The sequence below is a fragment of the Varroa jacobsoni genome, unplaced genomic scaffold, assembly GCF_002532875.2.
Source record: "Varroa jacobsoni isolate VJ856 unplaced genomic scaffold, vjacob_1.0 scaffold_180, whole genome shotgun sequence".
In the NCBI taxonomy this organism is placed as follows: Eukaryota; Metazoa; Arthropoda; class Arachnida; order Mesostigmata; family Varroidae; genus Varroa; species Varroa jacobsoni.
This window is the reverse complement of record NW_019213082.1, coordinates 165,041-184,730: the sequence shown is the minus strand read 5'-3', so window position 1 is coordinate 184,730 and position 19,690 is coordinate 165,041. Positions and strand designations below refer to the sequence as shown.

General features: G+C 42.2%; 1 protein-coding gene across 1 annotated transcript in view; it reads left to right on the top strand.

Moving 5' to 3' along the window:
* Positions 1-7,885, top strand: part of LOC111271765 (transient receptor potential-gamma protein) — a 32,728-nt gene extending 24,843 nt beyond the window's left edge. The window contains exon 14 of the mRNA XM_022852750.2: positions 332-7,885. Within this exon, the coding sequence (XP_022708485.2) occupies positions 332-2,007 (1,676 nt within the window). The 3' untranslated portion in view covers positions 2,008-7,885. The remainder of the gene's footprint in view (positions 1-331) is intronic.
* The last annotated feature ends 11,805 nt before the right edge of the window (positions 7,886-19,690 follow it).

Sequence of the window (19,690 nt, the reverse complement as noted above, 5' to 3'; positions counted from 1 at the left end):
GTGGATGAGATGCTGTGTAAATGGGGACGATATGGTGATCCGGTAACTACGGCGGCCGTGATTGCTCATGTTTTTTCGTATTGAGCCCTCCGGCACTGTTTACACCATAGTGTTGCTTGCCTTTTTTTTGTTAGGCTTTCGTGGGAACTCTTTTGAGTCAAAACATATGCCCATAAACCCGGTCAGTGGTTGTTGTGCAACCATCGTGTAAGAGGTCTCCATGTTTAAATGTATGTTTATGTATAGAAAAATATGCACACTAGCGCTTATATTTCATGTATTGTTTTGGTTATTGCTGTCATTGCTATTGTTCTGTCTCCATCTTTTCCAGGATCAGTAGGCGGTTTAGGAGGCGGTAAGAAAGGACGACAACGGGAACGCCGACTGATGAAGGGATTCAATATCGGCCTAATCGACAGTTCTGTTCCAAGTCTCCCAGAGATCAATGTCGAAGAGATGAACGTCACGTCACGGAAGCCACCTGGCTCTCGGTTGGCCCGCCTCGCGAGACTCGCAAGCAAGAAGAGCAAACTGCGCCGTAGTCGCTGGGGGCATCTGGTGGAGGCCACTCGCAATGCGCGGGCGGCTTTTTCACGGAGCCGCTCCGAGGACTCGGTTAGCAGCCAAAACAGCTACGAGCCCTCGCGTTCCCACCACCGTACTCATTCCCACCACCAGTCTCAGCACCATACTCATTCGCATGAACATCATCAGCATCAACGGCAGCCGAACGAACCGCATCGACTCGACAATCTGTCATCGGGATCGTCCGACAATGACCTACATCACGTAAGTTCGTCGCGCTCGGAAACTGCGCTCTCGATGAGGAATCGCTTTTCTAAGAAGCTCAGGAACTTCAGCCGGTCGAAGCTTAAGCTTGCCTTTTCGGCCGAAGGTCACCGTAAGGCGATCGCCGAGAAGAAGTCCGCGTCGAGGACACTGAGCGCGCCACCCACGTCTTTGCGTCAATCGCAGCTCTCGTTAGCGCCTTCGAAACGTCATGGCGAGCGTGGTTACAACAACACGACGAACTTCAATGCATCAACGGGTGGAGCAGCAGGAACGAGTGAAGGCAATAGAAGAGGGGAAGCAGCAGAAGCAATCGGTGCTGGACAGGCAGACGGAGCCTCTGATTTGATGCGCACAGGTGAGAATAATTGTTGCAAAGATAACAACAACGAACAACAGCAACAACGTGGGGGTGTTGCTGAGTGCGTACTCCAGCTGCAGCGGCAGGACAGCGTCGACATGTCAGCCGGCCACTCGCATTCGCACTCGTGTAATGCCCTCATTATCGGGCTAATGGCTTCGCATAACTTGCCTACGCCGGGCTTGTCGCCGATCCCGAGTTGCGCCAGTTCGAAAGTACCCTCGCCGAGGAATTCTATAAATGACAGTACTTTCGAGCCGGACGATGACAGATCTATATCGTTACAAATCGACAGAATGCCGGAAGTGGTTATCGTCGAGGCGTCTTCCGACGAGAACCAGCTTCCGCTCCAGTCGCAGTCACAAGCACCATCCCCAGCGTTGACAATGTCAACAGCAATGACAACGCCACTGCCGCAGGCCACTTCAAGGCGGCAGTATCTAGCTAGCAGCCAGACTACCGGAGGTTCGGTAGCGTCGGTAGCAGCGATAGCTGCTGCCGCTGGAGCGGTAGCAATCCGTATGTCTGGATCGGCGGGTTCGAGCCCTTATCCAACTCCGGGATCTCCTGTAGCCAGTGTATCTTCTGCTGAATCATTGGACTCACTTCGTCACCATCAGCGGTCGCCCACCTCGCCTGGTGCTACGTCCGACGTTTGCACGAGTCCCCGCTCGTCTGAAACAGGTGGAAATCGAGTAACGCCCGGATCTGCTGGGTCTGGAACACCCCACCAACTAGCGCCGCCAGCATCCCCTTCCGGCCGCTCACACGACGCAGGTGCTAATGGACTACCACTATTAGTTCGAATGTATGGCATCGAGCCCGCCAATAAACCCATGAATGTTGAATGGATCTAGACAAACACCCTGTCAGCTGTGAACCGGCCGCAGCATTGATCCTTTCATCGACAATTTACATGCACTGATGCTATTACGTACCACCGAAAGGTCACTGTAATGTGCGCTTCATTTATAACCAAGCACGATGCATGTTATAGCATTGCCGTTGTTTCTAAAATATATATTACTACAGTATTATCTATTACGATCTAATGCAAGCATCAAAAATGAATTTCTTTTGCGCAACCTTCCCGTTGTAGTTGCTCCATCGGCGCATCTAGCTTCGAAGGGTTAGCCAACAACTTCATGAAGACTAGGCGAACTAATTGTGTCTTGAGGGGATGCCTTTTGCTTTGCCACATACAAACGACCAGATAAATACAGATACGGATACGCGAAGGAGGCAATCAATAAAAGCGTCTCGACACTCGCAGCAAAGCAGTAGCGTGTCAAGCATAGCGAGCAGAACCCCCGCAGCTAGAATAGAGAGACCAACAAGAAGACAGAACGACTAACTAGCGAAGAACGTACCTATAATGCGTTGAAGTAGTAAGGACGTTCGTTCAATGAACGCAAGCTGCCTTCCATTGCTGCTATTCCTTCCAATTAGATCGTTCACAAGCCAAACAAGTAATCTGCTTGCTCCGGCTAGATGAAAGTTCAAGCCAAATAAATGAATAACTATCTCGACATCGTCATCGGGGCACCGTAGAACGTGCGTGACAGGATGCCGTGTGCATCAGTTTTCTAAACAGTAATCAGACGTCAGTGATCAGACGTAGCGCCTATTGACGCAGACCGCGGCATCATCGACGCCGTTTGCGCTGGTAATCACAATTATACGGCGCATACGCATAGTACGATACTTCCAGCATTTCGTCTCGCTGTGTTCTGACTATACAAGTTCATTATTCAGACCATTAAGTGGACTGTGGAGCGACCATCCACTCAGTGGTCTGAACTGATAATATAATAGAAGATATTGGCTATAGCGCTATCTTTACGTTTGACGGCCTAACCCCTCTTCGCCTAGGAAACAGGCCACAGTTATTCGACGTATCAAAACAGGCACTAGGGTTTGAAGATCATTTGTTGTTAACCAGTTTTCATTTCGCAAGCTAACAACAGGAGGAAAGCCGTATATATTTGCCTAACGTTTCGACCACTATATTTTAGTAACGACGACAACGATAACGCTTATGCAGTTGGTCGTAATTTTGCTATGCTGAGTTGTCAACAATTTTTTGTTGCTAGCCAATACGTCGGAGTACGTAAATGCTCGTCATTGTACAAAGTAGACGCCTTCGAACAACATAGAACTAAGGAAGATACAAACCAAGTCGAAACGAAAAAGAAGATAGATGTGGCAAGATGAAGGACGAAGCCAGGAAAACCCAGAAATTTGAAGCATGTTCATATGTGCTAAATGGCAGAAATAAACTCAGCTGGTAGAAGTAGACGCTTACGTCGCTACGGTAATTATGATGATGTTGATCAGATGATGTATGCGAGCTACAATGTCGCGAAACTTATAGGAACGAAAAAAACTGCACAGGACGCGAAACTATACTATATACAGATAATGAGGAATAGAGAGTGGAGCTGTTTTCTACTACTGACGAGTGACTGTACTTCACGAGTATATATTTAGAAATAGCATTAATTCGATTAGATAACTAAAAATGATAATGCTAAACCGATACTGTAACGGTGATGATCGTATAATGATAAATAGCCCAGGTGGGTCCCGCTTCCGTGCCATGTCACGTAAAGCTGTCGCTAGCAGCCAGTACGCGCTGCTTGGAATCATGCAAATGGAATCATGCATGGAACCAAACAAATGGGCACGATCTGTCTAATGTAACTAAATAGGTGAGGTTGCCTGAACAAGTCGAACAGCATGTGGAGGTACATACACATTTTTGACTTGCACATTTTTATCAAATCTCTTGTACGATACCACATTATTACTACGAACAACAAAAATGAAGTTAGGAGCAATCATGTAACTATAGAAAAACATGCGTGTAATTATGATAATAATAGTAGAAACTATTTAGTAACCATCTGCGCCATTTGTCTCGATTGCCACACCCCTTTTCTAGTTCTCCTCAGTTTTCCTGATTCGGACGCCATATTTTCTTACTGCACATACATTGGACCAACGATTGGATGATTGCAGAAATAGTCACCTACGATTTATTCTGTTTTTTTTTTTAGCACCCTGTATAATTCGTTCAGACTATTACATAGTATGTTCATTTCAGGCTCTTCTTATTATTGAAAGCATTCCCTTTAGCTATCGATTGATGGTCTATAACCTCGTGAAGGATCACAGCGTTCGCCGGTTCTTTATGTTAACATCGTGTATGCCCTTGTCACCCCTTTGAAAATAATCGCTTAATCTAGCTTGCACGTTTAACCGGGTGAAGTACGGACGCCTTAAAATATCGCTGCACTTTAACGGTAATGGGGAGCCGCTACGGCCAGGATTCAACGAAAACTAGCGAAGGAGAAATGAAGCAATAGGCACGAATTAGTCCAACCTAGCCTTACTGTGAAACCAAGCCAGGTACGAAGTAGTGTAAACCAGACCCTAAGTTTTGTCTAAATTTACGTAGCTTATAGAAAAGGACTTAGTAACAGAGTGGGCAGCTAAAATAATGCAGTTATCATAACGTAGGTCGATTATAAGGCTTAGAAATGCTCGAAAGAAGGCCATAAATAGAACTGTTATTGAAGGATTTGCAACTCGAGGGTAGACATCCGGGAAAAATTGTGCTCTATAAATCATTCTTCTTAATCGAGATCGTCACCTATTGCTGCTGGTCTTACCAGACTCAAGCTACCATTTTAACTGGCAATAACAAATAGTAATTAGTATTACCGCTAGAAACTTATTACTGTTATTATGTGATCGATTGGGGCAATACAGTGTTTTTCTTGTTCGACATGTGGAAAACGAAGTTTAGTTTTTGAAAGGATCTATGCTTCTGCTTAGGCATCTGAAGTAGCATAAGTGTTACTGATAACAATAATAACTACTATAGTAAAAGAACCTGAAAACCTCAGCATCATCGCGTCCATCAACGCCATGACCCATCTATGACAGAGTGTTTGTAAATTTTGAGCAAACGTGGAACACACAAACAAACATATTGGCCAGTGTTATACATACAATGCAGTGAGGAAGTGCTCTACATTGAGCATTTATTGGACAAAGAGAAATATTGTTCCGACAGCCCCTTCATGTTAATTAGTTATTCAGCCACATGTCCTAAGTAGATTTCTATAAAGGAACGTTCTCCCAGAAATGATATTTATTTGTAATAATTTATAATAATGCAAGGACCAACAAAGGTGCATTTTTTATCTCGCTCACAGCCTTCGTTAGGTTTTCCCGGTTAACTCAGAGACAGACTGACGCACGATGGTGCACGGTGGTGGATGTTCCTTTTTATTCACCTTAGTTGATAAGAGTCAGCTGAACTTTAAATTTTGAAAGTTAATAAAGTTGGTTCGAAACTAAGAATTTCCTCATGCAAAGGTAAGAATGTCAACGATCGAAAAATCTGGGCAGGCTCTCTGCCACTTCGCGTGTCACTCAAGGCAGTGCTAAGCCGTGGATAATTAGCGACGCTCACATGTAATAGTCAATGTTGTCTCTTTAGAAGGGCAACGATCAACAGAAAAGCCCGAGCCAAGTCCTAAATCGACGGACTCTACAGGCGACGTTGCGGCGCCCGATCCAACTCGTTCTGAGAACTTACACGTCGGACTGAATTGGATTATATGGGCTAGGAACCGTATACGGGGTTGCAAACCTATTGGGCATTACGGAAACTTCTTGTTTGCCATCAACAAACGAAACAGGTAGCAGAAAAAGTGCAATGTCCGATTACGGCACGAAACAGAAAAAGGTCATATGGACGTTACAAGTGCATGAGAAAATAGCAATCAGGATAAAGACGGAGGCGCCGTTTTCCGGATAACAATAATAATAATTATTCGATTGACTTATTAAAAGGTTTACAATTGCCACACTGATCATAGTTGCTATTATTATTACGATAGGACAATGCCGTTTACTCAAATGTATGATTTTTAATCACTGATTATGCGAGAGAAGCGCGTACCGGTCCGTATATAGCAGCTGAACGAGTATAGGACACGCGTAGTACTTATTTGTTGGCTGGTGTCGATGGCTAAAACAAATAGGAAGAAATTGCTTGGGATGTGTACTGGCTCGCAAGATAGGCTAATCATAACGCGTGCGGGCCGAAATCTTCTTAATTGAAAAAAGAAAAAAGCCTAGATGCCAGCCCGTCGCTCACGACCCTCCGGAAGGTCACATACGTTTTCACCGGGCTCTACAAACAAGGCCAAACTTGATGATGGACAGCCATATCGTTCAGGTTGGCTGGCATAGTACCCGATATAGAAATCTCGCTTGACGTATTTTCGAACAAGAGCTACTTCGAGGTTCACTACACGAGTACAATTAACACGACAATAAACCGAATAATGTCATGGATAATAGTACTTTGAACTACATACGCACACACACATACTGAGCTAGAGTTCTGATCAAACGTCTGAACCTCAATCACAGTACATGCGCTTATTTGGTACATTTATTTTGCGATCCGATTTTCAATGTAATAGAGTCATTAACGAACGGTGTTGAACAAGCGGTACTGGCCCCATGACGGTGCAACAGTTGACTTCGGGGAGGCGTATGCGATGTAATATTGCTGGGAGCCCGAATACTCGTCGCGCAGTATAGGCGCCGTACGTAAATACGTGGTCAATACGTGAAGGGAAATCGGGCTTACCCGGGACCAACCCAGCCTAACGACTCTAACCTTCCAGCCTTTCTGCCGCCGTAGACTATAGGTCAGCTTTTACTAGCGGCAGAGTTGGTAGAGAAGGATAAAGTTATTATATAACATGATATATTGCATTTATTGTTTTACGATAGTCGACACACGTTGCTCTCTACCGTTCCAGGTTATGATATGCAATACACCCTATATATTCTAAATATTAGCTAACTCTATCGAGCTTGCACATCCTTCTCCGTCCTTAAAAAGGTTACACATATAGAAATAACCCGCTAATATTTACATGCTCTGCGAGAGGTCTATTAACTGAACAATCCTATGGAAATTGTTTTTGCTTTTGTCCTGAAGCCAAAGCCTCCTACACGCTGTAGTAGTGGTTGAAAGGTTTAACAAACCGATGAACGTTGCCTGGGTATCGACCGCTGGTTGTTAAAACTCGGAGATGGGCACTCCGATGTCTATCGTATCCTTCGATTTGTAGATATCTGCTATGTCTAAGCTATACATGGAGATCACTCTGACAGAATCCCTTCTATTAATTTTGGCATGCGTTATGCTTTTCGTTTACCATAGCAGAAATGCAATTATATGGTGCATACTCCAAGCCATTTTCAGGACAAACTTAAAACTTGTATATAAATTGCTTATTTATGTTGTTCATTAACTGGCTCGTTACCAAATAGCCGGGGGCCTTACGTTTGAACCTTACATAAATTGAACGCAGCGAAAATCCTTCGCCGCTAAATGACGTCCCCTCTTCCATAACGAGAAAGCGGTCAACATAGTATTCTTCCCATGCGCCAACATAATAATAGTGTATACTCTGAATGGAAAAGGAAATCATTGCTTGCTACCTATACGTACGACAAAAAAACAACACTAGACAAAAACAAAATGGTTGAAATAGAACATTAACACAAGTATGAGTAACGAAAATTAATAGTAATACGAAAGAGAAGGAGAGCAAATGATCGACAGGAAAAAAAAGGCTCTTGTTAGGAGGTACTTGTACAATGCTGTATCTAATAATAAGGATATCCGCTGTTTCTTTACCAATCGTGTTTTCAATTAAAAAAAAAACTAATTTATACGCATCCTGAATAACGAAGCAGGTGAGACGGATTACGTACAAAGCTTTATTTATTTTAATGTAAATTAATGAATATTTGTTTTAGGTATCATTTGAATAAGTTATGTGTATAATTTCAGCTATTTTGCGATGCGGCTTGAGACTTTCTTTGGGCGAGCTTTGCTTCGTCAAACAATAGGCTATCGCTTTAGGTAGCCACTAAATGTAAGTACTAAATGTAAGTAAATTTTATATACCCGTGAGATAATAGACTAAAAGCCGATGTTATTTAAACGATGACGCTAGAATTCCACTTGTTACAAAGTCGCTCGATTTAGTCAGCATTTCCAATGGCAAAAAAACTTCAGCAAACATTATTAATGCCTTTACTTAAACCGATTAGAGCCCGTTTCATCTATATAAGTCAAATATGAAAAAAAAAAATAGAAATATAAGGGAATCCTGCCCATGCGTGAAACGTGGTCAATACCACATCTGGAATATGCAAGGGGCTTTACGCCGAACCCAAGCTATAACGGTGCCCCCTTTCATGGGGATATTTGACTTGCGTTCCTGTCTTCTGACCAACACCGGTTGGATAGTTTGCTGTCAACAGGTATACATAGCAATACAAGTTCCTTTTTGAACTAAAAAAAAATGATATATATATATAATTTTTTTCTGTTATATTCTTCCCATTTCTATTTTATCAAATAACCCTATTATCAAATGTCAATTGCTTTCGTATAGACGTAGTAGCTCCTTTGGTTATTTCCACCCGTTTTTCCTTTGGTAAATCGTCGGATCAAGCACCGTTGCTTTTATTTTGGACTTCAAAGTATCTATATTTTATGCAAATTTATATATAATATTTATGAAGCCGCGTTTTCGACACGTGGTTTATTTTATCAAGAAACTAACGATATAACCAATGTACGGTCATTGTACGTGTTGCATGTACGGAAGACAAGAGATGTAGGCCTACTTAGCAGTTATCTTTCTGCAAAGTGGCTCAAGACGATGACTGTCGACGAGCCCGATGAGTCGAGTGAACCGCATTGTTTATACTGACAAAGCCCTCTTTTAGGAAGCACGTTCAACTACGAGGGTACTTGTCGTACGTGGTACATCTATTCCGAACCGTTTCAGCGTCTGTTTGCCCTCGGCTGAGGCCAAACAGGAGCTAATAAAAATGCTGTTTCTTACGATCCTATACGACATCGTTAGGACCAAGAACAAGTGCAAAATTTTGCAATCTGCACAAATGGTGAAAATACCGTAAGCAGCGAACGAGCTTTCCAACACTGTCATTTGGATAGCAGGAGTCGAAAAATAAAAATAATACCACACGAGCGACCTGGGGTACGCTAATCGATTAAAAAAAAAAATAGGTCAATAGGTTGTTGACTGTTCCAGTTTTCACATGTCTTAGACTTTCCGCTGTTTTTTTGCCAACCAAAACCGCTAACTAGTATTGAAATTTTGATGCCTTATTTTGTTCGTAATGTAAGAAATAAATCACGCAAATTATGTTGGTTTGAAATAGTTACCAGCTAAGTAATCTGGGTTCTGGGAAAGATTCTATTTTTGGCTGCTTGTATTTCAGGAGCACAGTTTTTACCAGATGCTATGGCTGATCAATCGTAGCAAAAAGAAAAACAGACGAAATGGAATCTTGCAGCTGTACGCATCGCCCTCTAGCCTTGATTGGTTCCATCTATGAATAAATGATTTGAAGGAAACCAGGCTTTGAAGACTTATATGCTTCGGAGTGATGGTTAGTATATATTAATACATCTGCTAGGAGTTACAAATGCTGATATCTATTATTTTAATCCATTACATTTCACAGTTGTCGGGAGAAAATAACCAGAGTGGTGTTCAGTGAACACATAACACCCGCTACCAAGCCATTTAATTCATTAAAATCCGATAATAGCTAATGCAGATTTATTGCGTTGTATGGAGGGTAAAGGGGGTCCGCATGGAACGCGCGGTGCCTTAGAGACGAGACTGGTACGAAGATAAATAGCTGTTCTCACGGAACTCGCAGGATCAGGATAAAGGATAAAACTGCAAGCTCGGTCAAGGCTATCATTAAACGATTGGTTTTAAGAACATTTTTGAAGCGACCGTTGTTGTTTTGTAAAGGCCGTGAAGGTTTCTTCATGGCCAAAACTAGTCACCATAGCTAGAGGCGCAGAAGATGCGCATAGAGTCGATAACGCTTCCAACAAAGGATGGTAATAACCCATAGAAGAAACCTCTGGAGGATGTGCCTGAACGATAAAGACGATACCCTGTTTAGTTGATCTCGTTTTCTAGCGATTAGTAACACGGGATGAACCCGGAAAAATAGTATCGCCTTATTTGAGATGCGCGGATAAATAGACACCTGTTTCGACCCATACTAAAACTTTACCAGCACTCAAAAATTAATTCAACGTTAAAGTACACTTTTCGCTACGTGACGCCTATGCTAAAATTTCTCACACGAATCCCGAGCTGTAACGTATGCAGGCTCGTAACCGTGTACCACAATAGCCAAAGGTAAGTACGTAAAATACAGATAGCTTCCTACGTAAATATCTGCGTGTAGTCCGAAGACGTTTTTGTTCTTTTTTAAACTGACATAAAGCTTTTTCATTATGCATGGATGTAAACTCCACGACAAGATGTCAAAACAAAAGCCGAGTTGATCAAGCGAGGGCCCATTTTGTTCGTAAGCAGACATTTACGGCAATAATCGTTTATGCATCAAGCGCCGCCACCTTCAGCGCGAGGATACGGTTTCGTCACTGGCCCAAAATGCCAAACAACCAGATTTTGTCTTCCATGTGGTCTAGCAAATTGATTTGTAAAGTGGACTAATCAGATATAGAGAACCGGGCTTGAGTCGTCCGATTCCAGCTAGTCGCTCTAAGACAGAGGCCCCTAGCATATTCCTAATTGTATAGAAAGGTCGTGTCACTCCAAAAAATGGAGTAGGTCCGTTTGGTTGTTAACACTTTGTACTGCAATCGTTTGAAAAAAGCTTTTCTTAGCTTAGCGAAATGAAGCGTCCATGAGGCACAAGGCACTGGAGTGATTTTCGCAATTGGGTCCTAATCAACTCGGTACGATCGTAAGAGGTTCTAATTACATTAGAGGGTACTTTGCCCTGCTTCCGTAAAGAAACTGCCGGTTCCAGTTTGAGTTACAATAAGGTATCCCGTAATGTGGAATAACCGTATTTCCGTAAAATAATTTCGTTAAACGAATTTTCTTGCGCAGGGACCGTCCCCGATCAACTGGGTTGTATTCAATGCCAATGTTATTAATCTCCTTAGCAATTCTGTGAGCATTCTTTTTTACTCAGCTTGCCGGAGCTTGACGGAGGACATCTTAACGTACAGCAAGGTCGCAAATGCCAAGGGCAAACTCTATTCCAAAAAAAAGATTTCACCTGTAGACAAATCTCTGCTTAGCATTACCTCACATACCCTTTCTGTGACCGCGGCAAACTGTCATAATGAACGGTGCAGTTCTAGAATGTTAGAGTTTATGAGCTTCTAGAATTTATTCGTGGGTCACGCATGAAGGCGCAGTGAGCCCCTTTCACAGAGGTTCAGCAGAATCGTTTCTTAAGTGTCTACACAAAGGATTCGAAATTCGACATCTCTTAGTAGGCGGCGGTTTCTTTAGAAGCTAAGTATGGAAGAGCTATCGGTGCACGTGCATGCCTGTTGGAATTAGCTGAGACCATGTTTCCATCACTGCACATCGTTGATTGTATCTGGTGGCCTGTATCCTTGCCATTCTATGCCAATCTAATTGCTATCACAGGAAATTCCTATAAGGATTTGTTCCGTATCTTCACTTATACGTACTGTAAGAAGATTTATCTTGCAGATGAAATGCATTAATATATATATATATATATAAATATATATATTGTAAAGATTAATAGCAGCAGTGATTTTTGAACGCTCGCGTCAGCTATTAAAGCATTTAACTGATGTTACTAACGAACATAAAAATCATGGTTTAGGTAAGTGTTCATTACATAACAAGACATATACTGAGGTATATGGGTAGTCATGTACATTCGTCGTACAATCAGGGTTGGTTTAGGTTGAACTATATATACAGTGCAGGCCTTTGCCGGGGCTAGCCATTATCGTTCTGATACAGTAAAGATTTAGGTAATGCGTTCTTCATACGTGATGGTACCGCTATTTTAAACTGAGCACCTGCTAAGGAAGCAAGCAGATTGAGCTAGCGCAAGAGTTAGTTAGTTAGTTAGGACGGATAGAGTGGACTTTAACATATGCTTACGCACGTTCCGAATGCTAAATAAGATTATTCAGGCCACAGATGAAGCAAAACTCTTTCGAAAGGCCGAAACCTACAACCAGGCTCCTATCGCTTAATCTCCTCTAAACGTCACACTGTACAATGTGGACCATTGGAACGAGTTTTGCAAAGTCTGCAAGAAATCTCTTGGCCAGCTATTCGTCGTAGCACACGTTGTCGCAAGGGTTGCAGATGTAGATGTTGTTCTCGCTAGGTCTCTTTACGGAGTTGGCTACGTTTAGAAAACCGCAATAGGCGCTATTGTGCCCATGCTACTTTAGTGGTAACTTGTTTGCCTACTAACTTTAAGAATGCGCGGTGGTCAAAGTTCGAATACGAGCTTAGGTACACGTCATTTCGTGTTCGGAATTAGCCGTCTGAGCCTATATCTAAAGGTTTTAGTACCGAACTTGAAGTTGGAAACAGTTTTTAATAAACGCTGTTAAGTAAGGTTTGCTTGACTGCCCATAGCTTCACTATTAAGGGCGAGTTTCTATGTTTAAGTTTCAGATTCAACAATATCTCGCGTTCGTATCGATATTGTCTGTTACAGATGAACGTTTGACTAGCATGAAATTATTACCACTAAAGAACAAGCTAATTGATTCTAAGGGATGCGCTTACCGTTGAGTAGACGTAGTTCTAATTAGATCTAACGTTTTTTTCAACGTCATGTATGTAGCTCATGCAACGTCGCGTTTTCAAGATGATTTATTGACGGATCCAATTCCGCGTCAAACAGTGTTTCACTATATATCCCAAAATGCTTCCTCTATTTCGGCCATATTCGCTATCAACTTGGTGACGACCATCCTCATGTGCCGTTAGAATGTTGGCCTATCCTTCGAAATGTACGTGCAAAGTATGGCGGTAAAAGCTCGCTCAGTCTATATACAGACGACCTGCGAACGGCGTTTATTGAGATCAAAAACTTTGCATTCTGCATTGCTATTCCTTAATTTGAGAATACTACCTTTACGCAGACGTCCCTCTGCAGGGCTAGACATGTATATAGGCACGACATGTCTGCAGAACTGAACATGTCAGTATAATGGCTACAATTATTGTAAGTCGGTCTGCGGTATCTCGTCTATTGAGTCAAACATCGCTTCATCAGAAGCTCAAAAGGCTCCCAACAGGACTTATGGTTACTAGCACCGCCTCAATTTCCTTCATCGATTACATAAGTTTCTTTGTTTTAGTGAAATCTTCAGATTTCTCTCTAAACGCACCCTCTCTGTTTGATACACATTCAGTAACACTCGATGTTAGCCAAACGTGACTTACCATGCAACGTTTTGTATTGGAATTATTTCGACACAAACAAGCGATCCTACCTGGTTTTTATTACCTCGATTACAATATTCTAATTGGTATATCGTTCGCTAATAGCTTGCTCGAGAGCACACGCTTCGTATATATGATACCAGCCTAGGTCGATACTGCGAAATTCCGTATTATACCAGAATACTGTACAATGGTACGATGCAGGATTAAGGTCAGACAAATTTCACAAAAATGTCAGTTGTCAAGCGTGTCGGTTGCTTTTTAAACTGTCTAAATTAAAGGGAACGAGAGAGCTTGCCGCTCTACCATTTGCAGGGTAACCTAAATATAAATCGAGGATGCTTGAGACTTATGGAACTGTCAGCTCTCTCATGAGCATGTTAAGTGCTCTTGAGATATGGAAAATATCTGCAACATTTGTGGCTCTCTTCTGTTTTTTTGTATTGGATCGTTCACAGCGATCAGTTCGTACTTACTAAGTAACTTGAAGAGAACTTCTCAGAAAGGCCACATGTATACAGCAAGCAAACAGCGCTTTGACATGTATATCACATACTACAAACTATTTGAAAGTGAGCAAAGTAGGAAATATGGGATGTTATACGTATTTATGACTGTAGGGTTCCGTGCATAGACAAGGGTCACGCAACTTCTATACGAGTCGCTCAAAATACAGCTTGCCATTGCCTAAACCTAGATCGCGTATATTTGCAACGAAACGGTCCTGTCAATGACTCTCTAAGAGACCTAATGTGAGCCAACTTCGGCGAGGTTTTAGCTTGCAGGCGATATTCGCTGGACTTTTGGTTTGCTAGATTTTACAATGTCCGGTAGATGACCACGTCGGGATAGCCGTTGCAACGGTACCCCTGAGCCGAGCTGGCTCGTTGTGTGTAACAGCTTGAGATACAAATCTGACTTCTTTCCTCAGCCAAAAGAGACTCGCCTCTTTCTGAGGTTCTTGTTTTCGTGACATATAAGATAGTTACTGTATATAAGTAACGGGTATTGAAAATAGGGCCGCAAGCAGTAACCATCAAATAAATAGCGACCATCGAATACATTGCACCAATTTATTACTTTTCATTGCAACGGCGGCATTACGAGCCGCAGGTCGAGATCGAGTAGCAAGAGTATGGGTTTGAAATACGATTAGTTAACAAATTTCTATAAAAATCGCGAAGGTGAATAATCACAGTTGATAATGGGTTTAGTTTATAGATTCAAAAAGCTACACGTACCTAGGTACGAATTTGTATAACATTGCAGCCTATCAAAAGCAATTAATTTTATTTACTGTTTACTAGGTACTTTTGAAGACGTATAGAAGATAACAAAGGTGATAGGTTTAATAGCATATAAAAAGGGTCCAATGAGCTGAATAACAACGATGAAGGGATAGTCTTTAGTACAGCTAACGTGAAGCGGACTGTAGAACTCCGCGAGTCTTTTTCAACTCTCCGTGAAGATTCCAGGTGCAGATACCGAATATAGTGTGACCTCCGATACGGGGTTGCACAATTATTTTTATTAGCTAACTGACGAAATATACCTATAGTAAAACCTGCTGGGCGTTATTTATCATTATGGAATTATCATCGGTCTGGATGGTTTGGAAGGCTTTTATTTGGCTTGTTTTCGGCCATCTTTAGGCCCTACTAGTTACCGCGACTTTTTTGCAGCTGCATTACCGTTGAGCTTGACTTATTTTGTTTTCATCGAAATATACGCAGCTTGACGCCTTCTCGTGTTAGCTGACTTTCAATCAGTAAGTTGCTACATGTTTGTGTCTTTCTATTTGTGGTTGACGCCATCGTGTAGTTATGCGAAGAGACGGAATGACAAAGACGTTCTGTGATGTGCGTTCTCAGCATCGTTTCATTGCGTGAGTGAATGGGGACAAATTGTGCGACGACAGAAGCAGAACATCGAGCTAGAGAAAGAAACGCGGATAGCTAACGTCACTGGTAACGCAAAGACAAAACCCATGAACCCGGCAAACACCGTAGGTGCTTTCATTTAACTCCCTGCGATTTAACAAACGGCCACGCCTTTGTCGGCCTTTAAAGCGGTGTTTAAAGTTTAGCCTGTGTGGGGGAACAGGCCTTTTCCATTATTCGGATTATAAAACGCTGCAGACTGCATGCTTACCGCAATTGTAGATCGTAGTTGATCGGGACGGTTTGTCAAGCATCGTACTGCTTGCAGTGGTAGTGGGCTTCGCGAAGTCTGATTTGCTACTGTTGCCGTCGCTGCTACTCTCATAAATACAAACAGAAAGAGTTTTACCTTTGTTTCCTGGCGGGGTCGATGCTGTTCTTGCGACAGCTTAAGCAACAATATAAACCGGACAAGACTACGTTTACCTACATGCACTGGGTCGTGTTGCAGTTGGCATATATATATAGTATGCCCTCAGCACAACTAGAAGGCGTGCGACTTAAAAAATTCGCTTATAAAGGTCGGTCGGGACGCACGGGGTGTGATGAACGCAACGTTTCACGATCGTGCTTTTGTACAATTGCTGCATTCATATTTAAGAGAGTATATATATATATATATATATAATAAGACTAACTAAGTATATGGATTTTATGAGAGGGATCATATTGTGAAAACGCATATATACGAGAGGATAGAAAGTACGCTATAATTGGTGCTGTGTACTCGTACGTACGTGCTGTGTACGTAATAATGTAACATATAGTTTATAAAGCAACCCTCTCAGCCGGACATGCACTACTAATAATGCAAACAATAGTATGAGCCAGCTAAATGAGAAATTGATTCCTGATAAGGAGAACTCCCCTATTGCAGATTTGTTTCGTTCGTTGTTCGAGTTGATTGTTCGTTCGAATTAATGAAAACCTGATGTGTGAAAGGACTCTAAAGCAAACTGTCTCGTTAGGCTTCTATAGAGTTTACTACAAAACTGTGCTAGGATGCTCTGCGTTCCGATTTTTTCGTAAATTCGCAAATTTTAACGCTCCTTCAACACAGAAATCTTACATAAAAAGTATATCGCGTAAAAATGTTGTACGAGATAGTATGTAGGTCTGTGCAACGGATATTGCTATGCCAGAGGGCGGTATTTGCCCACTCTTAGAGGAGTAGGTTTTTCTAAGGAAAGAAATGTACTGCATTTCCATAAATCACCACCTTCGCCTGTTAGCCCTGCACCAAAACAATATCAAGAACTACGAGACCACATATACGTAGTAGATTGTATAACAACCACTGAGGAAAGCACGCAGATACAATGCAACATGGAATAATCTAACGGAATGCCTGCTTTCAATAATATTTTATTTTTCCATTTAGCTTAGTAAAGACACGCGACAATAACGTGCAGCCACTGTCACCTTGAGATACGCTGTGGATAATGGTCTGAGGCATCAACGAAAGGGATTCATCATTACTTCTCTTGTCTGCTCAAGGACCTTGCTTATTTTTACTTTTGGTAACTTAAAGAGTAACTTTCAGGCGTGTTCCCGTCGTCGTTGTTGTTGCTTGCTATCAGTAATCTACAAAGCTTTACATGGTAAGCGTTAATTAATAGTGAACAATAAAGACTTTAATGGGAAAAAAATTGAGATTGTACCATCGGAGATCTAGATATCCTACCTTGCTTGTAATATCTACGGTTCGCTTCTGGACTTGGACTACTTGTTTTACATATAGATGTGAACACACCGTTTATAATAAGGGATTCAGTTTGGTAAAGCGAACAGGTGGGACTCCGCGTTATGGTACAACGGCAATGCGTTTTTTTTGCTAAATTTAGGAAGCTTAGGTTGGAAACCGGACAGAGACACGTGTCCTTTTGTACTGGCGGACACCGAGTTTTTGAAGCAACACTTAACGACAGTAGCGACGAACGTAAACTTCTATCCTAAAAACTTATTTCTGATAACAAACGAATGGTTGTTTTTAATTAATGTTGATATTATCTGCTAGGCAAACTTTATATATGTTATTTCGCCGAGTTACATCTAGGTTTTGCGTCTCGTCGTTTTGGTCCACCCAAGAAATATATTGATAAAAAATATCCATAAGCTGACTTTGTTCAATGCTGTTCGGGAAATTGACTAATGTAAAACTGCGCAATGATAGGGGAGCTGGGCGTGAACACGAAATAAATCGGTGAACGAAACATGTCATTATAAACAAGATACGAGGTAACGCACGGCGTTGCGAGATTGCAGTCACTTCTGAAATTATCAAAGACTTTCAATTATTTCTAGAGATTTATATAAGGGAAATAGACAAGGTTTACTCAGCGTGGCTGTGTTATAAAGCAGGCGGTAATTCGAGGTAGAGCAAAGATGTTCCATAACTGCATACAAATAAACGATCAAAAAAAGGTGTTGCTCACGATATTACTTTTGAGCAACAGTCGTCTGCCGTTCTGAGATGCCACGTCGACTCCGAGGCCGAATTAAAGCGCTGAACTAACGAATTAGCGTAAAGTTACGAGAAGGGCGACGGTCCCCGTGACGACACGACGGTGGCACGTTTACCTGCTATAATTAAAGACATGTGAGGTGGTCTCTGTTCAAAATAGGGATTTAAGGCACTTCATGTTGTGCTGGTAAGGGACCGCCAACAGTCTGTAGCAAAGCTTAATGTTACTACTAGATTTTGAAGCTCGATAATGCATTTAGTATTCTAAGTTGAACAATATATTCCGACTATAGGGTCAAACGGAATTTTTCATATTTTATATCCCGTTTTGTGCTCGCATACAAGACTGAAAGTAAATTTTTGGGAAATGCATTTAAGCCGAATTATCTGTCTTGGTGGAACAATCGGCCTGTGAGACTGAGTGGTAACTTAGACTTCTTTCGTCCTTTTTCTGCTTACCTCTTGGGCTAGCAGAATCCAGTTGCTGTCCTTCCTTGATCCCTGCCTAGAATAGCCATTGCAATGAGTTCGTTGGCAATGTCACCGAAATACTTTTTAGATAAATATTAGAAAGCACTGGCAGGCTTCGCTAACGATTTTCACCCTTATTACGTTGCAAAGACTAAGCCAGCAGCAAGCAGGACTGCACAAAGCTTTTTGGCTATTCCTACTGAGGTTTCGATAAAAGGCAGAATTGAATTTGGAAGAACTTTCGAGGTATAATCTTCTTCTACTGCTGCCATCAATGGACTTTTTTCTTCTTCTAACTATTCACAATTTGACAAACACACACGCACACATATATATGTATAGCGAGCGAGAGACCAACATCTACAACTAATAGACGTATATAGTCACAGTCGTTGGGGCATCCTCAATAGGATAACCACATTAAATTCTCGTTTCAAGGATAGTCCACTCTCTGAAATGTGATTTCGTAAAAAGCCGGAATGGGCGCATTTCCTATCGTCGTCGTAACATAATTGTGGAACATGGAATAGGATTGCTCAACAAAAGATACGGTTTTTGCTGGCGATACCGTAAATATGAGTAATAGGATATTACCAAGGATTCGAGTGAACAATGTGACGTAATAGGTAACAGAAAACATTGTGTGGTCATAATGTTTTAGGACCGTAGCGCTCTTCTTCCTTGGACAGTATCCAGCGCTATCGTTATAAAAAATATACGATTCTAATGCCACACGTATTGTCGTATTCATTCTTTCGTGTCAGATCTAACTGTTTGGGTTGATAGGTAGTGATCAGGATCAGAGAATGCGCGGCGACCGATTAAGTTTTCTGCCATAAAATAACATACCGAAGGATTGCTTATCATGGGGGATCACGCTGCTTCGACCTAACACTTTGAATAGGGAAAAAAGCAGACTGAACAGCCAGTTGACGGTAAGTCAGTCGTCGCTGATACACTACCGTCCGCCCCAGCCGTTCGGAAACAAGTCAGTCAAATCGAACCAGACTGAAGAAGGTAGCACCGCACCTCGCTGTACCAGGACTGTCAAGCCCTTACGCAAGTCACGTCAGTAGTTTAACCGGCTAGCACTTGCCTCACGCTTTGTACCCTTTCTCCCATTCCTACCCCTCCCCTTCGCGCGCAACCCGCCGCTGCGGATCCAACTATGTAGGGCTTCTCCCAGGCGCCTGCGGGGCAACTTGCGCTTGCACTTCCGGCGGTAACGCCATCAGTAAACATTTCGGGGCTCCGCGGCATTCCATAAAAAAACTAACTCGAACCCGTACAC